The 20,617-nt window shown below is 43.4% G+C and overlaps 2 protein-coding genes across 5 annotated transcripts in view; one reads left to right on the top strand and one right to left on the bottom strand.

Moving 5' to 3' along the window:
- LOC134541003 (charged multivesicular body protein 3) overlaps positions 1-294 on the top strand; it is a 12,960-nt gene extending 12,666 nt beyond the window's left edge. Inside the window, exon 6 of the mRNA XM_063384122.1 lies at positions 1-294. This exon is cut by the window's left edge and continues 4,293 nt beyond it. The gene's annotated coding sequence lies outside the window, so the exon portion shown is untranslated.
- A 1,663-nt stretch (positions 295-1,957) lies between these two features.
- LOC134541002 (uncharacterized) lies at positions 1,958-16,700 on the bottom strand. Of its 4 annotated transcripts, none has more exons than XM_063384120.1 (5): positions 16,604-16,700; positions 12,634-13,603; positions 10,556-10,765; positions 9,132-9,393; positions 1,958-6,109 (listed from the first exon to the last, which is right to left on the bottom strand). In XM_063384120.1, the coding sequence occupies exons 2-5, from the start codon at positions 13,542-13,544 to the stop codon at positions 4,799-4,801; spliced, it is 2,694 nt and encodes an 897-aa protein (XP_063240190.1). In that variant the 5' UTR covers positions 13,545-13,603; positions 16,604-16,700; the 3' UTR covers positions 1,958-4,798. The 4 variants fall into 4 exon arrangements, with proteins under 4 accessions (XP_063240190.1, XP_063240187.1, XP_063240189.1 ...); XM_063384117.1 differs by lacking the exon at positions 16,604-16,700 and adding an exon at positions 15,962-16,162; XM_063384119.1 differs by lacking the exon at positions 16,604-16,700 and adding an exon at positions 16,008-16,162.
- Between the last annotated feature and the right edge of the window lie 3,917 nt (positions 16,701-20,617).

Here is a 20,617-nt window from a genome sequence, read left to right as displayed (position 1 = left end):
CAAGTATGTGAGTGCTAAATTATGCTATTGTGCAAGTATGAAAGTGTAAAACTAACTACTCGCCTCCTATTCCCCTCGGGTGATCGAAATTTTCGTAACCCTCAGCAAAGAAGTTTCACTTGAAACTAAAATTTATTTATTTCATAGCCATAAACTATGATGTCCAGTAGAATGTAGTTACACCTTAGCACACACATTCAAAGTTTGATAAACTCCATGTATCATTGATATATAAATGTGTCCATTTCAGTGATGTATGGAAAGTTCTGTTTGAATAAAGAAAGTGGAGAGAGAGAGAGAGAGAGATATCTTTGTTTGCCTGCTATCAAGGGTGGTGGAAGCTAGATTAAATTATTTTTTTTTAAAATTCAGAGAATTGCAAAATAGGTTAATTATTAAAAAAAAAAGTTTCAAAATTTTGGGCATTGATAATCAGGGAAAATGTTATTTTAGTTTTTGTGTGGTCCACCAGATTCAGTGGCGGGGTCCAGAGGTTTGTTTCAGAGAGGGGGGGGGGGGGGGGGCATTCGACTGCAGAACTGGAGGTTATTCACACTTAATCTGTGTTTATGATACTACTGCAACTGCTGCTGTATTTCAACATTGAACTAAAACTTGGCTTTAGTTGTGTGTACTAACATATGCAAATTTGCTGCAACGCAATTATCTCATAGGACTTGGCACCTGAAAATCTTAGGTTAGGTATCTATATATACTATATTTACCCGAAAATAATGAGACACTGAATATTATGTGACTAAAAACTTTTTGATTATCGGCTTATGAAAAAGGCTTTATGAATTGGGAATCAAAATTCAAGTACGTAGCACTTGAAAATTATCTAAATTATTAAATTTATTCGGTTTTCACTGGACCCTTTCCGTATTAAATTTATTCAGTTGTCAACCCCTGACCTGATTAATAAATTTTTTCCACTGTTGAGTTTTTAACAAAAACCTGATTTTCAGAAAATGTTGAGAAGGGATAATAGCTAAGTGTGATAAATATATATACTAATTAAAAAAAAAGGCAATGTTCATTGTAAAGACTTAATTGCAAGCTACTGTAAGCAGCTGTGTAAATACTCTTACAACTATAATCGTTATGTGTGTGTGTTAAAAAAGTTCAGGCCTGTCGCCTGCTATTAAAATGTTTGTACAGCTTTGTGTAGTATTGGAGTTAGGGCGTAAATTCATCTTTTTAGCTTTACACTTCTGATGAAACTTTTGGAGTTTGTATTTTTATAATTTATATCTTTGTAAATTATTGTACAGCAATAAATGTGCAAGCAATTAAAGAGAGAGCAAAGATAGCTTTCTAAATAATGCTTGACTTAAAATTTTAAAAATGTGATATATGTAGTTATGTACAGTAACACTAGCATTATTTGTGTATTTTAACATTTCTTTACAGTTTAATTTTGCAGTGGGCTTATAAAATTGTCTTAATGAAGAAAATACGTTTAATTTTGCATTTTTACTTACTTCAAAATATTGAGTAGCATTAATCAACACATGTTTCACTGTTAAAACTAAGTTTCTTTGTGTCCAATATTTATTGTATTATTCTCATGCTAATAAAAACATTTTTCTTTATTTTGGCTTGAACACATGTGTGTGTGAGATTTGTGAACAAGCCTTACCGTATCATAAATGCAGTGAAAAGGAAATGTATAAACCCCCCCCCCCCCCCCCCCCCCATATCCTTTTATTATATAGTTTGTAACTGCTGGACCATGGATTTAGACAGTTACCAGCACACAACAAGAAGACACTTAAAAGAAAGTAATAAAAAATTTTTTTTTTAAATGGTTAGCATGATTTTGTTTTGCATACTAACCAAAATTAAAAAAAAAAAAAAATCATAGCTTAGTATTATATTTTAAATACAATGTTCAATGCAGAAATTGAATTCTTGAATTTTTTTTCATGACAAACGGTGAAAAACTGCAACGGCGTTGTGTCCAAAGACTTGTATTAAATCAGGACAGTAAAGATACACACACACTATGTCACGTAAGTTAGGGAAGTCAGGAAGGAATTTGCCTTGGCCCAAGATAAGGAACCATCAAAGCATTTTCCTTAAGTGATTTCACAGCATGTCCACACAATTCTGTAATAAAATTTCACCAACTTTCCTTGACCAAAATTGTCAAATTTCCCCAATTATTTAAAATCATTTACCTACTACAGAACCCCGGTTTTACAGTACGTCTCTTATGTTTTCACGTTATTTTCATAATTTAATTTTGATCGTGTTTTAATCTCATTTGATGCAAAGCAATAAATTACTGTTAATTACAACGCACCTACAATCTGCTTCCCGCAATTTACGCAGGTTTTTTTTAATGCTATTCCTAATAAATATTCCAGCGTTTGTCACGTACATCAGACATAAGAATATAGCACTTTGGTGTGATCTTCATTTTAAAAATTGTGTTTACATTCAGCCAACACTGGTCTAATAATTGCATACTTCGAGAAAATGTTAACCACATGATGCTAGCACTACAGTTGATAGAAATTCTGACTGTCCATCAGTAACCTACACATACCGAATTACATAGTTTATATTTATGGCATTCCGCTTTATCGTCAGTTAAAATTTAACGCAGCCGTTAATGAATTTTAATGTCAATAAGCATAAAATTTTGTCTTTTGCTTTGAGTAATTAACTGAATTTTTATCTGTACATAAATATTGAGATGGCAGATTGTAAAAAAAAAAGAAAATAAATCTCTGTAAGTGCGTGGACCAGCACAAAGGTACTTACTCGCTGAGAGGTTAGGCATGTCTGTTTCAACTTTGAACACACTATTGTGAAAAATCAGGAAATCACTGAAGGAAATGCAGCCCAGTGTTGTGATAATATTCTTAACCTGTAAATGTCTGATGTTTCTATGAATTGCTAATTAAAGTATGAAAGTACATACGCACATATACTGTGTGTATGCTTACCTATACTCCATACAGAATGTTCATATAGGACTTTAATGTTAATAATTCTATTTAGTTATGTTTCACGGTAGGCCTATGTTAAGGTAATATGTCACTTTTCTCTGATAAAAATATAATTTTTCATACATTTCCCTTATTTTACATTTCCAGACACCCCCTTGAATAGTGTACAAAAAGAGGTTCTACTGTATATTGATAATCAATAATCTAGCAACATTGCTAATCCGGCAACACTGTGTTCACAAGCACGCCGTATTAAAGATCTTTTCTTGTAATATCACATAAATGTACAGTAGAATCCCGCTGATGCGACCCCCCCTATGATGCGTCCATTCCGTTTATACAACCGTTTTTTGAGAAACCGTGAAAAATTTGAGCAGAGAAAGTCGAAAATTTGAGTAAAATCGGCTGAAAAACAAGTCTGTTACACTTTGTTGGGCGCTATGTGTTCACGTTTACCTTGGCGAGCGCTGTACTGTAAGCAGGCAGGCATACAAAAGACGGCTAAAAATAGATATACCACCCCTCTAGACTGTAAACTGCGCGCATCACCTGATAGCATCTACGCGCGCGTCTATTGCCGTCCCGTGCCTTTGTCTTGCAACTGGTTAATGGGATGTGATCTTGCCAGCTGCATCTCAGGTGTCACTGGCCACACAAAGCTGTGTTCACTGTGTTAACGACGTCGCCAGGTGTTTCGTTCTCTGCTATTTTTCTATAACATCGCTGACTTCGCACATGCGCAGATAAACAAAAAAAATTGCGTGGAATTATGCTATAAACCTCGGACTTGCATACCCCGAACAATGGGTTCCGATAAATACTCGCGCTAAGTGAACTCATGTCACGCGAGTTCGGCTATGCTAGCCGGCTGGTGGTTATTTTTGTTCAAAACGTGGCGAAGGAACTTGTGTGGATCAGGTAGAAAACATTCGGCTATAAACGAAAGATATAAGAACAATTCTATCCTGAAATGCTGTGACATGTTTTTGGAGTAGATAATCACAGCGACAGACCGACAGGATGCGCTCCTGCCCTTGCCGTCAGCGATGTTTATTTTGACAGCTCAAGCAATTATCTTTTCCACGGCCCTTCACAGCGTAAAAAAAAGGAAGAAAAAAGACATGTTGGAATGCAGACGGAAAAGTAACTATGCAGTAAAATAAATATATTTATGGCCCTGCTAAATTTTTCTATTCAATAAAATTTGAGGTATTAGTGATTTTTCAGCAGAAACTGCTGTGTGACTAGTAAACAAATTGTATCATAAAAACTTATAAAGCATTTATTAACGGCGAAGGACAGTCGTATAAGCCCATAAAAATATTTATTTTACCGAGAATGGACAATACAACCTGGCTTTTGCCGCACGCGGTGTGGGAGGGGAAGAGGATGCTGACAGTTTCTCACGCAGAAGGTAAGCTACTACAGTGGCTTTTCTTGCGGGCGGGTGAAATAACATGACAGCTGAGACGGCTTTTCGTGCGATAGTGGACGCGCCGAGCTCGGCTAGACACTGCCCGAGCAGCATTCACACGATGTATCCGACGACGCGGTGACACCCCGAATTCTCTATTGCGACCATTCCGTTTATAAGTCCGTTTTTCCGGAAACCGTGAGGGGTCGCATCAGTGGGATTCTACTGTAGTTTTAAAAATGAAAACACACATCATTTAAAGTTTCTTAGGCCTTATTCTCTAACATTAAAAGTCATATACGTAAGGACAATATAAAACAGGGAAAAAAAAAGTATTAACCCCCTGCAATTAGGTATATATACACACACACACATATGTATGTATATATGTATATAAATCTCTCTCTCAGTCTTTGTCTCTAAATTATTCATCCCACCACATTTTATAGCCCTCCTGGCTCTTCTTCAGCTGTTTGTGCTGTTCCTTGAAGTGAGAGTTCCTGGCGTCTACGAAGTCCTTGTCGACAACCGGCAATGAAGACGCTTGGCAGCCCTTCTTCCAGTCGGCCCTCGCCTCATCCGGGCAGCTGTTCGCGCTGCCACGGCTATCCGCGCTCGAGTCGCGGCCGTGCTCGTACCAACGGCGGCGGCTCTGGACGCTGGGAAGTCCGTCCTCGCCGTACCTGCCAGGGTACGACCCTCGCCTTTCACAGCTCGCGCCTCCGTGGCCGTCTTCTCGGCTGGAGTCCCTGCCGGGGTGGGGCCCGGTCCTGCGGGACTCACCACCGCCTCGGCTCCCGCCAAAACCACGTCTTTCATGGCTGTGGTGCCTGTTGTAGCCATCTGTACTGGTGTCTCTGCCGCGATGAGACGCGGTCCCATAAGGACGATTACCACCACGTTTCCTGCCGAAACCTCGTCTCTCACCGCTCTGATGTCTGTTACTGTAGTCGTCTCCGCTGGGACCTCGTCTCTCACCGCTCTGATGTCTGTTATTGTAGTTGTCTCCGCTGGACCCTCGTCTCTCGATGCTCTGATGTCTGTTACTGTAGTCATCTCTGCTGGAACCTCTTCTCTCACTGCTCTGATGTCTGTTATTGTAGTTGTCTCCGCTGGACCCTCGTCTCTCGATGCTCTGATGTCTGTTACTGTAGTCATCTCTGCTGGAACCTCTTCTCTCACTGCTATGATGTCTGTTACTGTAGTTGTCTCTGCTGGAACCTTGTATCTCACCGCTCTGATGTCTGTTACTGTAGTTGTCTCTGCTGGAACCTCGTCTCTCACTGCTCTGATGTCTGTTACTGTAGTCATATCCGGTGGAACCTCGTCTCTCACCGCTCTGATGTCTGTTATTGTAGAAGTCTCCGCTGGTATCTCGTCTCTCACCGCTCTGATACCTGTTATTGTAGTTGTCTCCGCTGGACCCTCTGCCGCGCCCCCTGTAGCCCCGTCCTCGCTCGCCCCCGCGCCCCCTGCCGCGCCCCCGGGTCTTGGGCCGGCAGCGGGCCCGCTCCACCTCCTCCACCTCCGCCAGCACCATCTTGCGCCGGGCCACCGGCGAGTCGGTCGCGCACGAGGGGTGGTGCTTGCGGCACTTCAGGATGATCTGGCGGTACAGCGGCTCCTTGCCCTTGGCCCGGTGCGGCTGCAGCTGCAGCACGAGGCGGGACTCGTCGCAGAGCACCTCGTACACGTTGACGGGCTTCAGCATGGGCAGGAAGACACACTTGTGCGCCTGGAACAGAGCGAGTCCACACCGCCACTGGAACATGTACAGCCTGCCGGTCAAAACCAGTCCAACTGCTGAGCCTGCATTATGTAAATAAAGTACAGGTGTTGGCCCCCTATTTTTTATTTTGTGACCCAGCGCTCTTAGCTGTTAGACCCTGTCGTCCCGGGGCTTCAGCATGGGCAGTAAGAGACACTTGTGCACCTGTAACAGAGCGAGCCCACACGGCCACTGGAACATATCCGTCAGTCTTCCAATCAAACAAGTCCAACTGCTGAGCCTACATTACGTGAATAAGAGTACAGTACAGTACAGTACAAAATTCCATAGAGGTGTTTGTTGCTCCCCCCCCCCCCCACCCTATTTTTTTTTTTCTTTTGTGACCCAGCGCTCTTAGCTGTTAGGCCCTGCTGTCCCGGGGCTCCAGCATGGGCACAGAAATTGATTCGCCGCTTTTGCAATCCATTAGCCGTTTAAAAGAGTCCTGGCTGCAAGTCATCACGGCAATTTCACCGCCGGGAAGCTCACTTAACTAGTGAGACAGTTAACTGTCCTTGGACCTCAAACACTTATCAGGACTGCTTGGTGTCTACCCCGATCCACTACATCACACCAGGACCCCTCGAGTCACCCGGGGAATCCGTGGTCCGGCGGAGAACTGTCCAACCTCTCCTAATGGACCGGGCTAGTAACCTCACTGTGTCAGCTTTTAACAGGGCTAAGGAACCCTTCTTAAAGCTTGCTCCTAGTGATAGGAGGACCACCGCCAAGGGCAAGCCTACCCAAGTTGATCCTGGTCCGACAAAAAAAAACCCAGTGGGGAGCCATTCACAGCAAGTATCATCTCACACTACTACCAACTTAGGTGGTGTCTAGGATAACCGATATTGCCGTTGCCATACGCGTGAACGACAGTGAATCATAACAATCAAGGCTTTTTTTGACGTGACAACGTCTAATAAATCGATGAACACTGGCTGCACGCACAAAAAATTGTCCCACTACGGATGTCCCACTAGGGATGTGTCATGTTTTGCTCATTGTACGCATGCGTGGCATCTCTCTTCCACTCTATTGGAACAACAATCGAATTGAGTTTTCAATCAAATTTTCGTCGTTTGAATTATTAATATTATGTAATTTAACGATCGTCCACGGATTTGCAGCCGACAATATATTTTTAATTTCCCGCCTACCACTATAAGAAATAACACAAAACAAATTTTTTATAAATATATGTATACCATCTGAAACAGCAGTATTTAATGTGGCTGAGTGGTCAGCGTCGTATAATACCATTCTAAGGTGACGGTTCGAATCTCGGCCGATGCGAATATTTATTTTACTTGTAATAATAAATACTGCGCGCGACACTTCAAAAGTAATAAATATATTTGAATTAATAAATGCAAATAAAAGTAAATTTATTAATTAAATTGTACATTTCATTTCACTCCTTTGTATCCATACAAAATAATGATAATTCAACAAAAATGATTCAATTTTATTCATAAAAGTATGCAGAGGTAGATTTTATCATACAAAAGATAGAAAAATTAAAAAAAAATTCCTTCCTCAAAGAATATAATATTTTTAATGCATAAATGGTTTGGTTGCAAAAACCTATTACGGCTCAGTCTCAGGCCGAATATATTTCCTTTTCTTCTGGATCAATCATTTCATCCATGTTTTGTTATGACGTCACAAACTATCGTCCGTAAACCGACTTTACAGACAACCATTTTTTTTATTACAAAAAAGAGCATGCAGATTGTGGCCCTACAGTAGCGTAGTTGTGAAATGCCACATGTTTGTTAACAAGAGAATATAATAAGTTATTTTAAAGGTACTAGCAACGGAGAAATTTTTTTGTAACACACACCATTTCCAATGCCAATGTCGAACTGTGTTTATCACACTGGAGAAACTGGCAGGGCCCTCTCAACACAGGGTGAAAACTCAAAAAATCCAGACTTGCAGAACGTCACGGCCCTGCGGTGATGAAATCAACCACCCTCGCAGCAAGACACCAGCCAATAATATCAGTGGTAAATTAGTTTCAATTTTGACTAAATTATTTTTTTTTTTTTTTTTTAAACGTTTTCTTTGACTTCAAGGCCTACTCCAGGTGGCAGACTGTTTTGCCTGGCGATTTAAGTCTTGGTAACGATAGTTTGAAACGTGACGACGAGACTTAACTTCTAGACCAGGTCACATGGTGCCCAGGTCTGCTCCTAAGGGGTCGTCCATTAATAACGTGATGTTTTTTTGGCAAATATTTTTAACCCCGCCCCCCCCTCCCCCCCCCCCTAGTGATTTGTGGTGAGGTTTTAGACTAATACCCCTCCCGCCAATAAATCAACTGTATTTTTATGGTACAAAATATTTTTAAAAATTTCAGAAAATTATCTTTAAATATAGGTATAATCTAATTTAATTCTGGAATATTAAGCACAGTGATAAAAATGTCCAGACACACATTAAGGTTGCAGGTTTATTCTCACTGGCATAAAAATAATAAAGGAAAGGCTTATAAGTTTTTTACAGCATGTATTCGGCGCCAAAGTCAGTCTTACTGGCGACTGGCAAGCCGAGCCGGGTGGTTCATGTTGCGGCGGGCGGGGATATTGTTGCCTGGCTACGGCGAGTCAAGGTCACGCGTCTATTTTCGGTTTAGTAGAAATCTGGCGAAAAAATAAATACACGTGATATCTCTCTACCACCCCCCCCCCCCTCCCCCCTTGCGATATTTCGTGATTTCCCCCCCCCTCCCCCCCCACCAACTTCAGGGCCTCACGTGATTAATGGACGATCCCTCAGCAGATCGAATTGCTGTTGGCGTCCTTTACAGTATCTCACTAGGCGCAGAGCCGTTTGCAGATTGCTTCTCTCGTGCGGGATACCGCGCGAATAAATTAAAAAAACTGGAACCGTGAACACTCTGCCCGCCCGGCCACGTGTTCAGGATCGCGACGGGCGTTCCCTGGGGGGGCCCCAACCACGGACCAAAGCGCGGGTTCACACTCACCCTCAGCTTCTCCGAGTCGGGATCCTCGTCGATGACCTTCTCCCAGTGCCCGTACGCAGCCTCCACGTCGTCCCTGACGAACAGGTGGTACGAGCCCGTCTGCATGACCAGCTCCTGGCGGTACGGGCCCTCCTTGTAGCGGTCCAGCCCCGCCTCCAGGTCGGGCAGCGGGTCGTACTCGGACCTCCTCTCCTGGTAGCGCAGGCGAAGCAGGTCCATGTACGAGCCGAACGCCCCCAGCTCGCTCGCCCGCTCGTAGTACCTGGGAAGGGGTAAAAAAAAAAACTGTCGAATTTCCCCCACGAGTTAACCTCGTGGTACCTGGGAAGGGGTACAAAAGAAAGAAAAAAAAACCTGTCGGATTTCCCCCACGAGCTAACCCCGTAGTACCTGGGAGATCTCCCCCACGAGTTAACCCCGTAGTACCTGGGAAGGGGCACAAAAGAAAAGAAAAAAAAACCTGTCGGATTTCCGCCACGAGCTAACCCTGTAGTACCTGGGAGATCTCCCCCACGAGTTAACCCTGTAGTACCTGGGAAGGGGCACAAAAGAAAATTTAAAAAAAAAAAAACCTATCGAATTTCCCCCACGAGTTAACCTCACAAGTTACGTTCGTCATTCCTGTTCCACAATTAAAGATTTCGCAAGCACAAGCGAGTCCCCCTCCCCAAAGTGAGGGGGCTTCTTTAATTCCAAGGGGAAATTAAGATACCTAGCAATAACACAAAAATGACACCAAAAAGTAGGCCTACGCCAATATCAGTATTTTAGCTTGAATCAAAAATGAATCCCCCGAGTTTAAATTGTAATAATAAAAATAATTGAAATTCATCTAAAAAAAAAAAAAAAAAAAACCATCATCACATAACAAACACGTAGGGAAAGGAAACGGAAAATACTTGGAAGTAGCGACTTCTGAAAAATTACAACAGCGCTGAAACACTAATGTAACTAACATGTAAAATATTTGTTTGGTTATCAATTTTAAAAATAAAATGTAGCTTTATGCATCTAACCGAACCAGGATTCCCACACTCCTCCCTTTGAAAATTTCCCCTGAGTTTCTCCTTGTTTTCCACTGTCTAAACCAAGCATTTTTATTTTTCCTGTCGAATCAATCAATCTTGCAAGATAACATAACTACGTATATTCAAATACAAATAAAAAATGTCAAACCAAAACGTAAAGTCTTTTTCACAGCGATACACAGTTTGCACTGTTATCGTTTCCATCAATGCTATGAAATCAATGCTACCAGTCTGTACTGTTGAACAACTAAATTTAGATCAATTTTTTTTTTGGGAGGGGGGGGGGGGGGGTAAATAAATAAAAAATGATTGTGAGCATTAGAATTGTGCTTCAAATCATTGATTCACAGTTTTTTTTTTTAACATAAAACCATAAAAACTTCTCTCCGTGAGTACTTCTTGGCTGCGGCCAGGTCCCGCTCGTTGTTCTGGTAGTACTGCGCGGTCACGTGGTTCACCATCGCGTTGTTGGGGGCGAGCTCCAGGGCCACGTCGAGGCACCGCTTGGCGCGCGCCACGTCCTTGAAGGGGTGCGGGAGTTTCATGAGGCCCAGCGCGCAGCGCACGTTGATGTGAGAGCACTCGCCCCGGAGCTGCAGCGCCTCCCTGCCAAACACACACCCCGCGCCGGCGTCTCACACACCGCACTCTTCCAGGCCCGTCGCAACGATGCCTCGAGCGCTCCGCCTACCAGGGTGCACACGCACCTGCACATGCACAAACACACCTGCACACACACGCACCCATGCCCACCACACCCCCCACACCTACACAGACCCCCCCCCTCACACCCACACACATCCCCCACACCCACAACCACCCACCCACCCACCCACACACACACACACACACAAAACCAACACCTTCACACCCACAAAAACACAGTGCGCAGAGCTTCAGAAGTAAACCACTGATCAAGATATCCGAATGGTGTCCGTTCATGAAAAGCATTCGAGAATACAGGTCGGATGAGTAGTTCTGTTTTTTGTATTTCGTTTTCAAGCTGTATTTTTAGAAGAATGAAAGTGGCTAGAACGTGTGTTTTCCAAATAATATTTAGGCATGATAAACCTAAGTTACAGATCCTTGAAAGCACTTGCAATACACCTTTATCTTCGTCTCTCCGCCGTACAATGTCACGGTCGCCGCTAAATGCACGACGAGAAGACTGCGTGCATGTCCAGAGGCGACACCGCGCTAGAAGCACCAGCGAGCGTCGCGCCTTATCATCCCGCCTCGCTAGCCCAGATACACCCTCTGACTAGGTAGGTGCCTCAAGACGACAGTCTCTGTTGCTATAGTCTTTCTTTTTAATCAACTGAGCATGCTCAATATGGTTACTTTTCAGCAGCACAAAAGATGGCTAACAAGAGGGTCAAATTTTTGAATGCCATGTCTTGCCTTCAAGAAACTGATACAGTAGTCTCGTTACTAAAGCACCTATTAATTTAAAACTCTCATTAACTCCAAGTGTTATCACAGTCCTTAGATTTAGCAAAGGAGTATTTTTATTTATTTCATTTAGCCTTTATGTAATTATGGTAGGTAACATAAAGAGATATGGAACATGTCATTTGTACGTGAATCATTGAATATTCACAGTTTACTTATCCACAAGCACACTAAAATCAAAGTGAGACATTATTAATTGAAATATACACTTGCAAAAAAATAACTGTACATACCTTTAAGAAAAAATAATTTCCAGGATTTTTTATATTTTGATTTAGTTTGTAGGTAATTAAAAAATATCTTTAGGATATACTACACAACTGTTATAAATTTGTGCATTCAATACATTTATCAGAATGTATACAATGTGGTCTAAGAAAAAAGTATGATATAATTACTATGAACTATTACCATTGCAATTGAGGACGTAAGATACTAATTAGTGTCTTAGTAGGTATACAAAGTAAATCACACAAAAGAAATCTCAAACAATCCTTTCCTGCCAACATGTTTCATGCATTTTTCTTGGCTTCTGGGTGTGAGCTGTGCCAGGCAGTTGTTTTGCTATGTTTCGGCAGTTATTGCAGCTGCCATCATCAGGTAGACTAAGTATGCCAGTGATGGCAGATTGAAGTATGACATATTCCCTACCAACTACCATCATTGGAGAATTTCCAGATTTCAAGTAAAATCCCTGACAATTTTTGAAATCCTTGAATTTACCCTGACTTTCCAGACACCCACCCTTGAACACTTTACATTCAGGGAAACTGGTCTAGCAATTGGAGGTAGCCTATTGTAATGAATCGTATCAGCATTTGCCTGAAGGAATTATGTGGTAGTCATGGAATCTAACATTGAAATGGCTAGACCAGAACTCCTACACAGGTTCTTCAAGTGCAAGTCCAATATTTCGCCACTGCGCCAGCATGCTGCGCAAGACTGTTAGCAAAAAAAAAAAGTGTTCGGTCATGTGATTTAATCTTTGATAACTATTGCAACCCATAACAGGAGGTACTTACTTGTAGAGTGTCAAAGATTTCTCGTTCATCTTATCGATGGCCGATTTAACAGTTGATTTCGTGACGGAGTGGCGAGTCTCGGAGAAGACCTTGAACGCTGTCTCCCTGTAGGCCTGCGCGAGGAACACGATGTACGGCGGGTGCTTGGTCAACCTGACGGCCTCCTCCAGCGACTTGAGCTCCAGCTTGTCCGGGATCTGGAACGAGTGGTCGATGCGGCGTAGCCGCCCCAGACACTTCCCGAGCACGAAGTGCCACTCCCCCTGGTCGGGGTCCATGGCGACGGCGGCCTCCGCGTGCTTCAAGGCCGCCACGTTGCCCCTGTAGCCGAACTCCATCAGCACGGCGGCGCGCAGGCCCGAGACGGCCGCCCGGCACGGATCATCCAGCCGCTCGAAGGGCACGATCCCGGCGAGCGTGCGCCCCGCCTCGCGGAGGACGCGCGAGCGGAACTGCAGGTGCGCGCGGCAGGCGAGGACCACGTGGCGCAGCGCGTCGCCGGACCCCTCCACCAGCCGGCCCAGCGCGTCGCCGGCCCGGGGCGACCACGACGACAGCAGGGCCTCCGTCTCGCGCTGCACCGCCAGGGCGCCCCCCGGGTCGCCGTCCGCGAAGCGCTCGTACACCAGCACCACGTTCAGGACCAGCTTGCGGTACTGGAACGAGTCCGGCTCGGCTATCTCCTCCAGCTTCTCCTCGATCTGCGACAGCCGTGCCTTGCACTTGTCCGTGCCCTTGTCCTCGCGCTGGATCTCCAGCACGTCGTCCCACGTGAACGGGCAGTGCAGCGCCTTCAGCGCCTCCCACAGGCGCGCCTCTTCCCCGCCGGCGTCCTGGCCCGTTTCCCGTTTGCCGTCTTCCAAGCTCGCTTCGGACAAGGCGTGGCTTATTTCGTCCACCGTGTTTTCCATCACTTATTTTTTTTTATTACTCACGCAGATGATAAATTTATATCCTTGCTTGGAGTCAACTGCAAACAAAAAAATTACCGTCAAATTACTGAATTTAAAAAAAAAAACCTCAGATTCTATAAAACAATTGTACCGTCTTCTCAATAACCAGAGGCCATCAAACATGAAAAATTTGACACTCCAAAGTTTATCTTAAAGGAATCTTGATAACAAACAAGAGGAAGCTATGTCGTTCGGATGACATATTTTTGACGTGACGTCTAATAAATCGATGAACGCCGGCTGCAAGCACGGAAAAGTGTCCCGTTATGCACATTGTCCCATTACGCTCATTGTACGCTTGCGCCACATCTATCTCTCTTCCACTCGATTGGAACAACCATCGATTTGACTTTTTCGAGGCACATTAAACTTAAAACACTCCCATTCGTTTCCTACTTTTCCTATCATCGTCCTATCCTTAACAGAATAACACAGATTGGAAGAAGTTAAATAGCAAACATGTATAAAAGTTATAGTTAAAATAATCTCTTTGTTACAGTAATAAAAATATTTGAATTAATGAGTGCAAATAAAAGTAAATTTATCAATTAAATTGTAGATTTCATTTCACTCCTTCTTTGTATCCATACAAAATAGTAATAATTCAATAAAAATGATTCAATTTTATTCATAAAAGTATGCAATCATTTCATCAATGTTTTGTTATGATGTCACGTTAAACTATATTCTGTAAACCGACTTTACAGACAACCAATTTTTTTTTATCAAATTTTGTACACTTATAGTAATTAGGACAACATAATGTGCAAGCAGTAAGAGGAAAATGTTCACTTTTTGAACACAAAGTGCGACCGATAAATACCGTAATATTATTGAAGTTTGACTTTATATTTCTTTATACAACCCTAAAACAAACATCGCAAACTATAGGGTGTCTATCATAGAGGTATAAGTTGATTTAAAAAATAAATAAAAAATGACCCATTGTTGACAATTTGTATAAACTTTCGGCACTATGCACGACCGGAAGTTATCAACCAATTTGAAATTACTTCGCATAGTTATTCTTCTTACTGATAAAGGCACATTTTCTGCACTATAGTAATTAAAAATAAAAAAGTGTATTTATTTTCAGCCCACCCTAGTGGTTATGTTGGGTTAGGTACACAGAAAATAGCGTACAATTGTGATAATGTTTGGTTAGGTATGGTTAGCTACATTAAAAATACTTTATATTGGTATTAACGGCTGATTAGGTTACGTTAGCGACATTTTTAAGGTTTTAAAATTGTGTGAACACATTGTTAAATTACATTAAATAGAATTTTAAATTGCATGAATGGTTGGTTAGTTACATTGAAAATACTATAAAATAGGAAAAATGGCTGATTATGTTAAATTAGATACATTTTATATTAGTAATTCTTAATGTAAAATTCTAGGGTGGCAGCTTTTCCGTAAAAAATAAAATAAATTTACAGAAGTGGTTTTTCAAACACAACAGTACTTTGTCTATTTGCCCTAAAAACAGTGTATAAAAATTCCAAACAGATTCCAAGGAAAAAACACAAGAGAAAACCCTAATTGTTTTTGTTGCCATACTGTTTCCTTGACACTAGCTCCAACCTGAACCTGTGGTTCCCCAGAGATCCTTAGGAATACAGCATAGCCGAGACTGTTTTCTTAAAGATACGGATGTTGAATGTAAATCAATATGTTACTGCTAGAGCCACCCTAATTGCTTTTCCATCCTTCACCTATAAATGTAAGTTTCTCAGAATCTAAGTGGAATTTTCAAATGCTGTTTTGGGATTACATAGAGAAATGTCTGTAAGAGGTTAGAAAAAAGATTTTGTAATTTTATTATTTTAATTACAGAATAATTGTTACTCTAGCAATTTACCATTTCTAACTAATCATTTAAAATATTTTAGTTTTTTTTAATGTAGCAAATATAACCTAAACAAACATCCACAGCATTTTATAATATTAAAAAAAAAAATTCTAAACCTACCCATAACCTAACCACTCACTAAAATGATTAACTATTGGTCATCTATTTGAAGAATCACAACACCCACTGAAAACCTGATTTTAAAACTTCAGAAAAGTGCAATATTTAAAGAGTACCTACCTTCCAAAATTATCCTTTCTGCAATTACCATCGACACGATATATTAGGAGGCATGGTGACATAGCGATAACACCATTGGACTCGCATTCCAAGAGGACTTGGTTCGAATCACGAACCAGCCATTCCTATTTCGTCTATCCGTGGATTCCCTAAATCACTCCATTCAGCTTTCCTTGTCTATGACGATGTACTACTACCTTAAACGCAACGAGCATTACTCCTACGACCTCGTTGCCAACAAACATATTAAGCCCGAATAAAAAAATATATATTTGTTTACCTTCTTACTGGCTGTGATGAGGGTGGCAACAAGTCGAAACACTCACCCAATCAAGTTTTACGATCCCCAACAATAGAACACGTCTACGAAAAACGAGCAACGAGGGGATTCCCAACGTTGACATGCCCAAATTAATTTAATTCTCTACTATCGCACTAAAAACGTTTTTACTCAAAAATTCCTTTAATATTTTACAAGAAATTTCCCCGCGTTTCGTAAGCCACTGATTTTTTTGAGATAACAAGAAACAATCTTTTAACGGAGAATATAAAATCCCTTATAATATAATTAGTGCCAATATCACCACGCACATTTAAAATTTTAAGCATAGCTTAATGACAAATTGCATTTCAAAAAATATTTACTTCAGTTTAAGACAGCCTTAAGATGGCTATAAAAACTTAATAATTATAAACTTAACCTGTACGCAAACGTGCACATTATTAAGTAATATCCAGTTTATGCAGGGGGTGGTTATGTCTGCATGATTACATGCTAACAGCGTGAAGCTTTATCCCCCCAACCCCCTAAAATTAGCTAATTATTGCAATATATTGGTTTGCAATGTAGAAACAGTTTCAATTTTATTTTTATGAAAGTGACTGTTTTTAACGAAGGAGATTCTAATTCATACTTACTAACCATCATCAGAAGTGGTCAAACACCATTTACGCAATGTTTTTGGCGAATACAATATGGCGATGGCGAGGTTAAAAACTGACCACCTATGTCACGCATGCCATTTCTTGGCAATTGAATTAGTGTTTGTTAATTATAGTCAAAAAAAACAGGCGAGAAAGCAGCCATGTTATTTAAATTGAATTTTCGTATTCGTAGATATATTCTGCATTTTGAAAAGGATATATAGTAATTGCTGTTGACGCCGTCCCCGCTGCCTGTCCTGAAATTTTGGTTAATGAAATTAATATAAAGTGAATTTGGTCTCAAGAGCGGGGTTCCTGGCCTCGTGGCTGCAGGCAGTGACACGTCGACAAAGGGCCCCCCCCGGGCTGTTATGGCCTCCCAGGATGCTGTATTAGTGAAATACACACGTAACTTTAAGGGCGGTATTCCAAAACATTCAGGTAAGGTAGCGAATAAGCACTACCTTGTTGGGATACAACTGTAACCTATCTCGCAGACTGTATTCCAGAACGTGTCCCAATCCAATTCCTGTTAGGAAACGAAAAAGCAACTGTTTTAATTAACTGTACCCTGTACGAGGCTAGAAACTGATTTCAGTGCATTCTAGCGGATGTTTGGCAACTATCGATGGATTTGCTACGCCAAAATTTTACAGATAGCAGCACTATCGTGCGAATTAATTGGCGTAATTTAAATTTTCTCAGGTAATTTTAAAGTTGTTGATTATTTGTTTTTATGACCATTAAACTATTCAAATAATTCCAGAATAGTTTTTCTATTATAAAGTTTTATTTGACACACTAGGTAATTTTAAAGTTGTTGATTATTTGTTTTGATGACCATTAAAGTAATCAAATATATTTCAGAATAGTTTTTGCTATTATAAAGTTTTATTTGACACACTAAAACACATTATACATCCCCCGATTATAATTAAAATGACTATATATGAGTTAATGGCGCCAGATGCGATTCAGCCATCTGGGAGAAATCAACGAAAAAGTGAGCTCTGCACATGCGCGTGATTTTGGCAAAGAAGCGGCAACAGATAGGACACCAAAAATCAGTGCCCTAAAAATAAGGTACTGGCCGTGTCCTATCGTGCACTTGGAATATGGTTAGGGTACAGGTATCGCATATTCAACACCTAAACCCTTATTTTTGTGTCTTGGAATATGGCCCTAAGTGTTTTATTCCGGTAGCATACGGTACAGAACGTTACACAAGGCACTGACATATGACTGGCCGTATCGTCGTCAACCTTCACTCCACCTACACGGCCCTCGAATGGCAGCACTGATTACGTCTCACAGTGTTCCGAAGAATACTACACCGAGGGGTGCAGGCTACCCTGAGCTATGGTGATAACGGTTCGTGGCGTGGCAAGTCCGGCGCGTAACACGTGATAGTTCGTACTGCACTTGCTATGTGAATCTGTTATTGACTATGCGAGTTAACAATTTAATACTAACTTATACATGAACATGATGATGACGACACACACTAATCTGAAACACGGCAATTAACACTGAATAATTACTAGTACGTCCCAGACTCGAGGCAGGAGTAATCTCCAGACTTCTAATGATCAGGTGATGCGAGACTGGTTCTCGCAGTGGCGTGAGCCATGTTTAAACTGGGAACGGGCGCGACGGAACCCTACGTGGTCTCTCGTACACGTCCGTTGCACGTCCCAGGGGTTGAGGCGTTCGTAAGTTCAGTTACGTGTTTGGTGCAATGCCGCCCTGCATGGGCAAAGTTCTAATTCTCCGTGGGGAGGTTTTACAGCGTGAGGCGCAGGCGCCTTGGTGGGTCGCCTAAAAACACAGAATTACGTATTACGCTGAAAAACCCGTGGTCGGGTTGCACACTTTATCTAAGGACCGCACGACATGTCGTACGGCCGGTTAGGGCCGACCGGGGAGCTGTATAAAGTGGTTTTGGAGATAATTACCTATTGATGCTAAACGTGGAAACTGGCGTGATCCCCGTGCGCGGGGCTGCCGGCCCTGGTAAGTGCTGGATGGCGACTGACTACTCTCCCTGGCAACCGGGCCAGGGAGAGGAGGAAAACGACATAGCGCGGGAAGGCGATGCCGGCCAGTTTTGTGAACGGAAATAATTTACAATATCATTAATTAATTAAAGACAATTTTTATGCTTATCAGAATTGTTAGTTTCTATTTGTTAAATAATTTGCATGTGCACTGAATATGTGTTGCGCATTGCCACACCCGGCTGGGCGCTTCGAGCATTTAGATGGCCGTGACTGACGTCACGCCGTTCGGGGCGCTGCACTAAGACACCCGCTCGGGCGTGTTCGTCGCACTAGCACTGGCTCTGGTGTTGAGGACACATAGCCGCCTGTGCTCTCAGAGGGAGCACCGACAGCGGCGTCAATTGCCCCCCCCACCTCGATGAGGCCGCTCTGTGCCTCAACACCCTTACACGCACTGCGTCGTCGCACTGGTTCACACGTGGGCAGGATTAGGCTGTGCGTGGTGTACTGTGTCTCGGTGTGGTTCGCTCACAAGAACAGGGGCTCCCCGGGTGGTGTCCCATACTGTGTTTCGGGAGGTGTCGACTGTCCTGGGTGGTTCCCTCCCGTGTGCACGGCGAATGACCCGGCTCGTATGTTACTGGCGGGTGACGTGATCACCCACAAGAAGTAGTTCCTGAGGTGGCGCGGGGCCCGGCGCGCGCGGCCGCGGGTACTCTGGGGTTCTGTTTCGAGTGGGCGGCTACTATCCGGGGCTCTGGTCTCCCTGTTGCCGCTCGACCCCCTAGTGTTCTGGTTGGTCGCGGTGACATAGTCGCTCAGGTGTGTGGGTGCTCGGCGGTCCCTACGTGGTCGGGTCACCCCGGCGTCAGCATGTGCGTCCGGTTCCCTGGCGCCCTCGCTGTCCCCGGACGGCATGACCTGTGTGTCGACTGTCCCCCCCCCCTTGCGCAGCTGACGGTTTTCCCGTGCAGCAGTGCGCTGAACCAGCCGCCGCTTCCGACGGGGGTACCTACTCGCGCCTTCTTCCCCCTCCCCCGTCCCTGCCTCTGGCTCCTCTACGACTATTCGGAAAGTGGACGTACTTAGGTCCAAGTCCAGTGGCCACCAGGGCTCGTCGTGCTCATTGGACACGGGTTCTGGGGCCTCGTCGTCCGGGTGGTCGATGATGGGTTGTGCCTCGTCTGCGTCAGGAGGATTGGTAATGGGACCGGGTTGGGAAAAGATCGCTTCCCCCGCCCCCTTGGGTAGGGTGTCAGCGGAGTTGGTGTCTAGACTGGCTGGGAGGGCGGTGGTACTCGCAGGGCGAGGAGGGGTGGAGTCGTCCGGGTGCCCTTCCCCTGCTTCGCTGGTGCGTGTGTCGGGGGGCGGCTCCTGCCCGGGTGTTATGTTGCTGGGTGGTGTCTGAGGGCACCAACTAACCTTTAATAGTGGTGGTTGCTGTGGGTCAGTTCACAGCATGAGACTCTTCTCTCTCGGTGGTCGTGACATCCCACGTGGCAGACAGGAGTGGTTGGACCACACACACAACTAACTCGAAATGTTGTCGGCACGCACACGACTGTCCAGTCCGCACACGAACGCCGATCGCCGAACTCCGCGAGTCACGCAGGACTTCTCGTGCCGTGGGGTGAAGGCCAACTGGCGCATCCTGGCAGGTCCCGTTAGGGCTCGAGTTGATCTCCGCTCTCCATGACAATCGACCTATACCTGTTCGAGACACTTACCACCAACCACAAACGCCGATCAGTGAGGCACCGAGGTGGCATAACGACCTGTGCCAGCCACGGGAGCACCTGGGACGACGTCAACATATTCACGTACACTACATGGCCGTGTCCATGACACAGCCACACCCCATTTTTTTATTTTAAAAATGTGGTAATCTAAAATAATTTTTAGACAATAACATGTATTTTACTCTCTGATTATTTAAAATAATAATTCATGAAATAAACTAATAAATATACACATTCACCACTCCATTACTCTATGTCCATCTTTCTAACACT

This window comes from Bacillus rossius, chromosome 17 (assembly GCF_032445375.1).
Source record: "Bacillus rossius redtenbacheri isolate Brsri chromosome 17, Brsri_v3, whole genome shotgun sequence".
Lineage (NCBI taxonomy): Eukaryota > Metazoa > Arthropoda > Insecta > Phasmatodea > Bacillidae > Bacillus > Bacillus rossius.
This window is presented reverse-complemented; position numbering and strand designations above follow the sequence as displayed.

Coding starts and splice junctions, on each gene's coding strand:
- LOC134541002 (XM_063384120.1), bottom strand. CDS start 13,544: ATGGAAAACACGGTGGACGAAATAAGCCACGCCTTGTCCGAAGCGAGC. Junction 10,766..12,633: donor AAATCTTTGACACTCTACAA/GTAAGTACCTCC, acceptor TGTGTTTGGCAG/GGAGGCGCTGCAGCTCCGGG. Junction 6,110..9,131: donor CCGACTCGGAGAAGCTGAGG/GTGAGTGTGAAC, acceptor GCTCTGTTCCAG/GCGCACAAGTGTGTCTTCCT.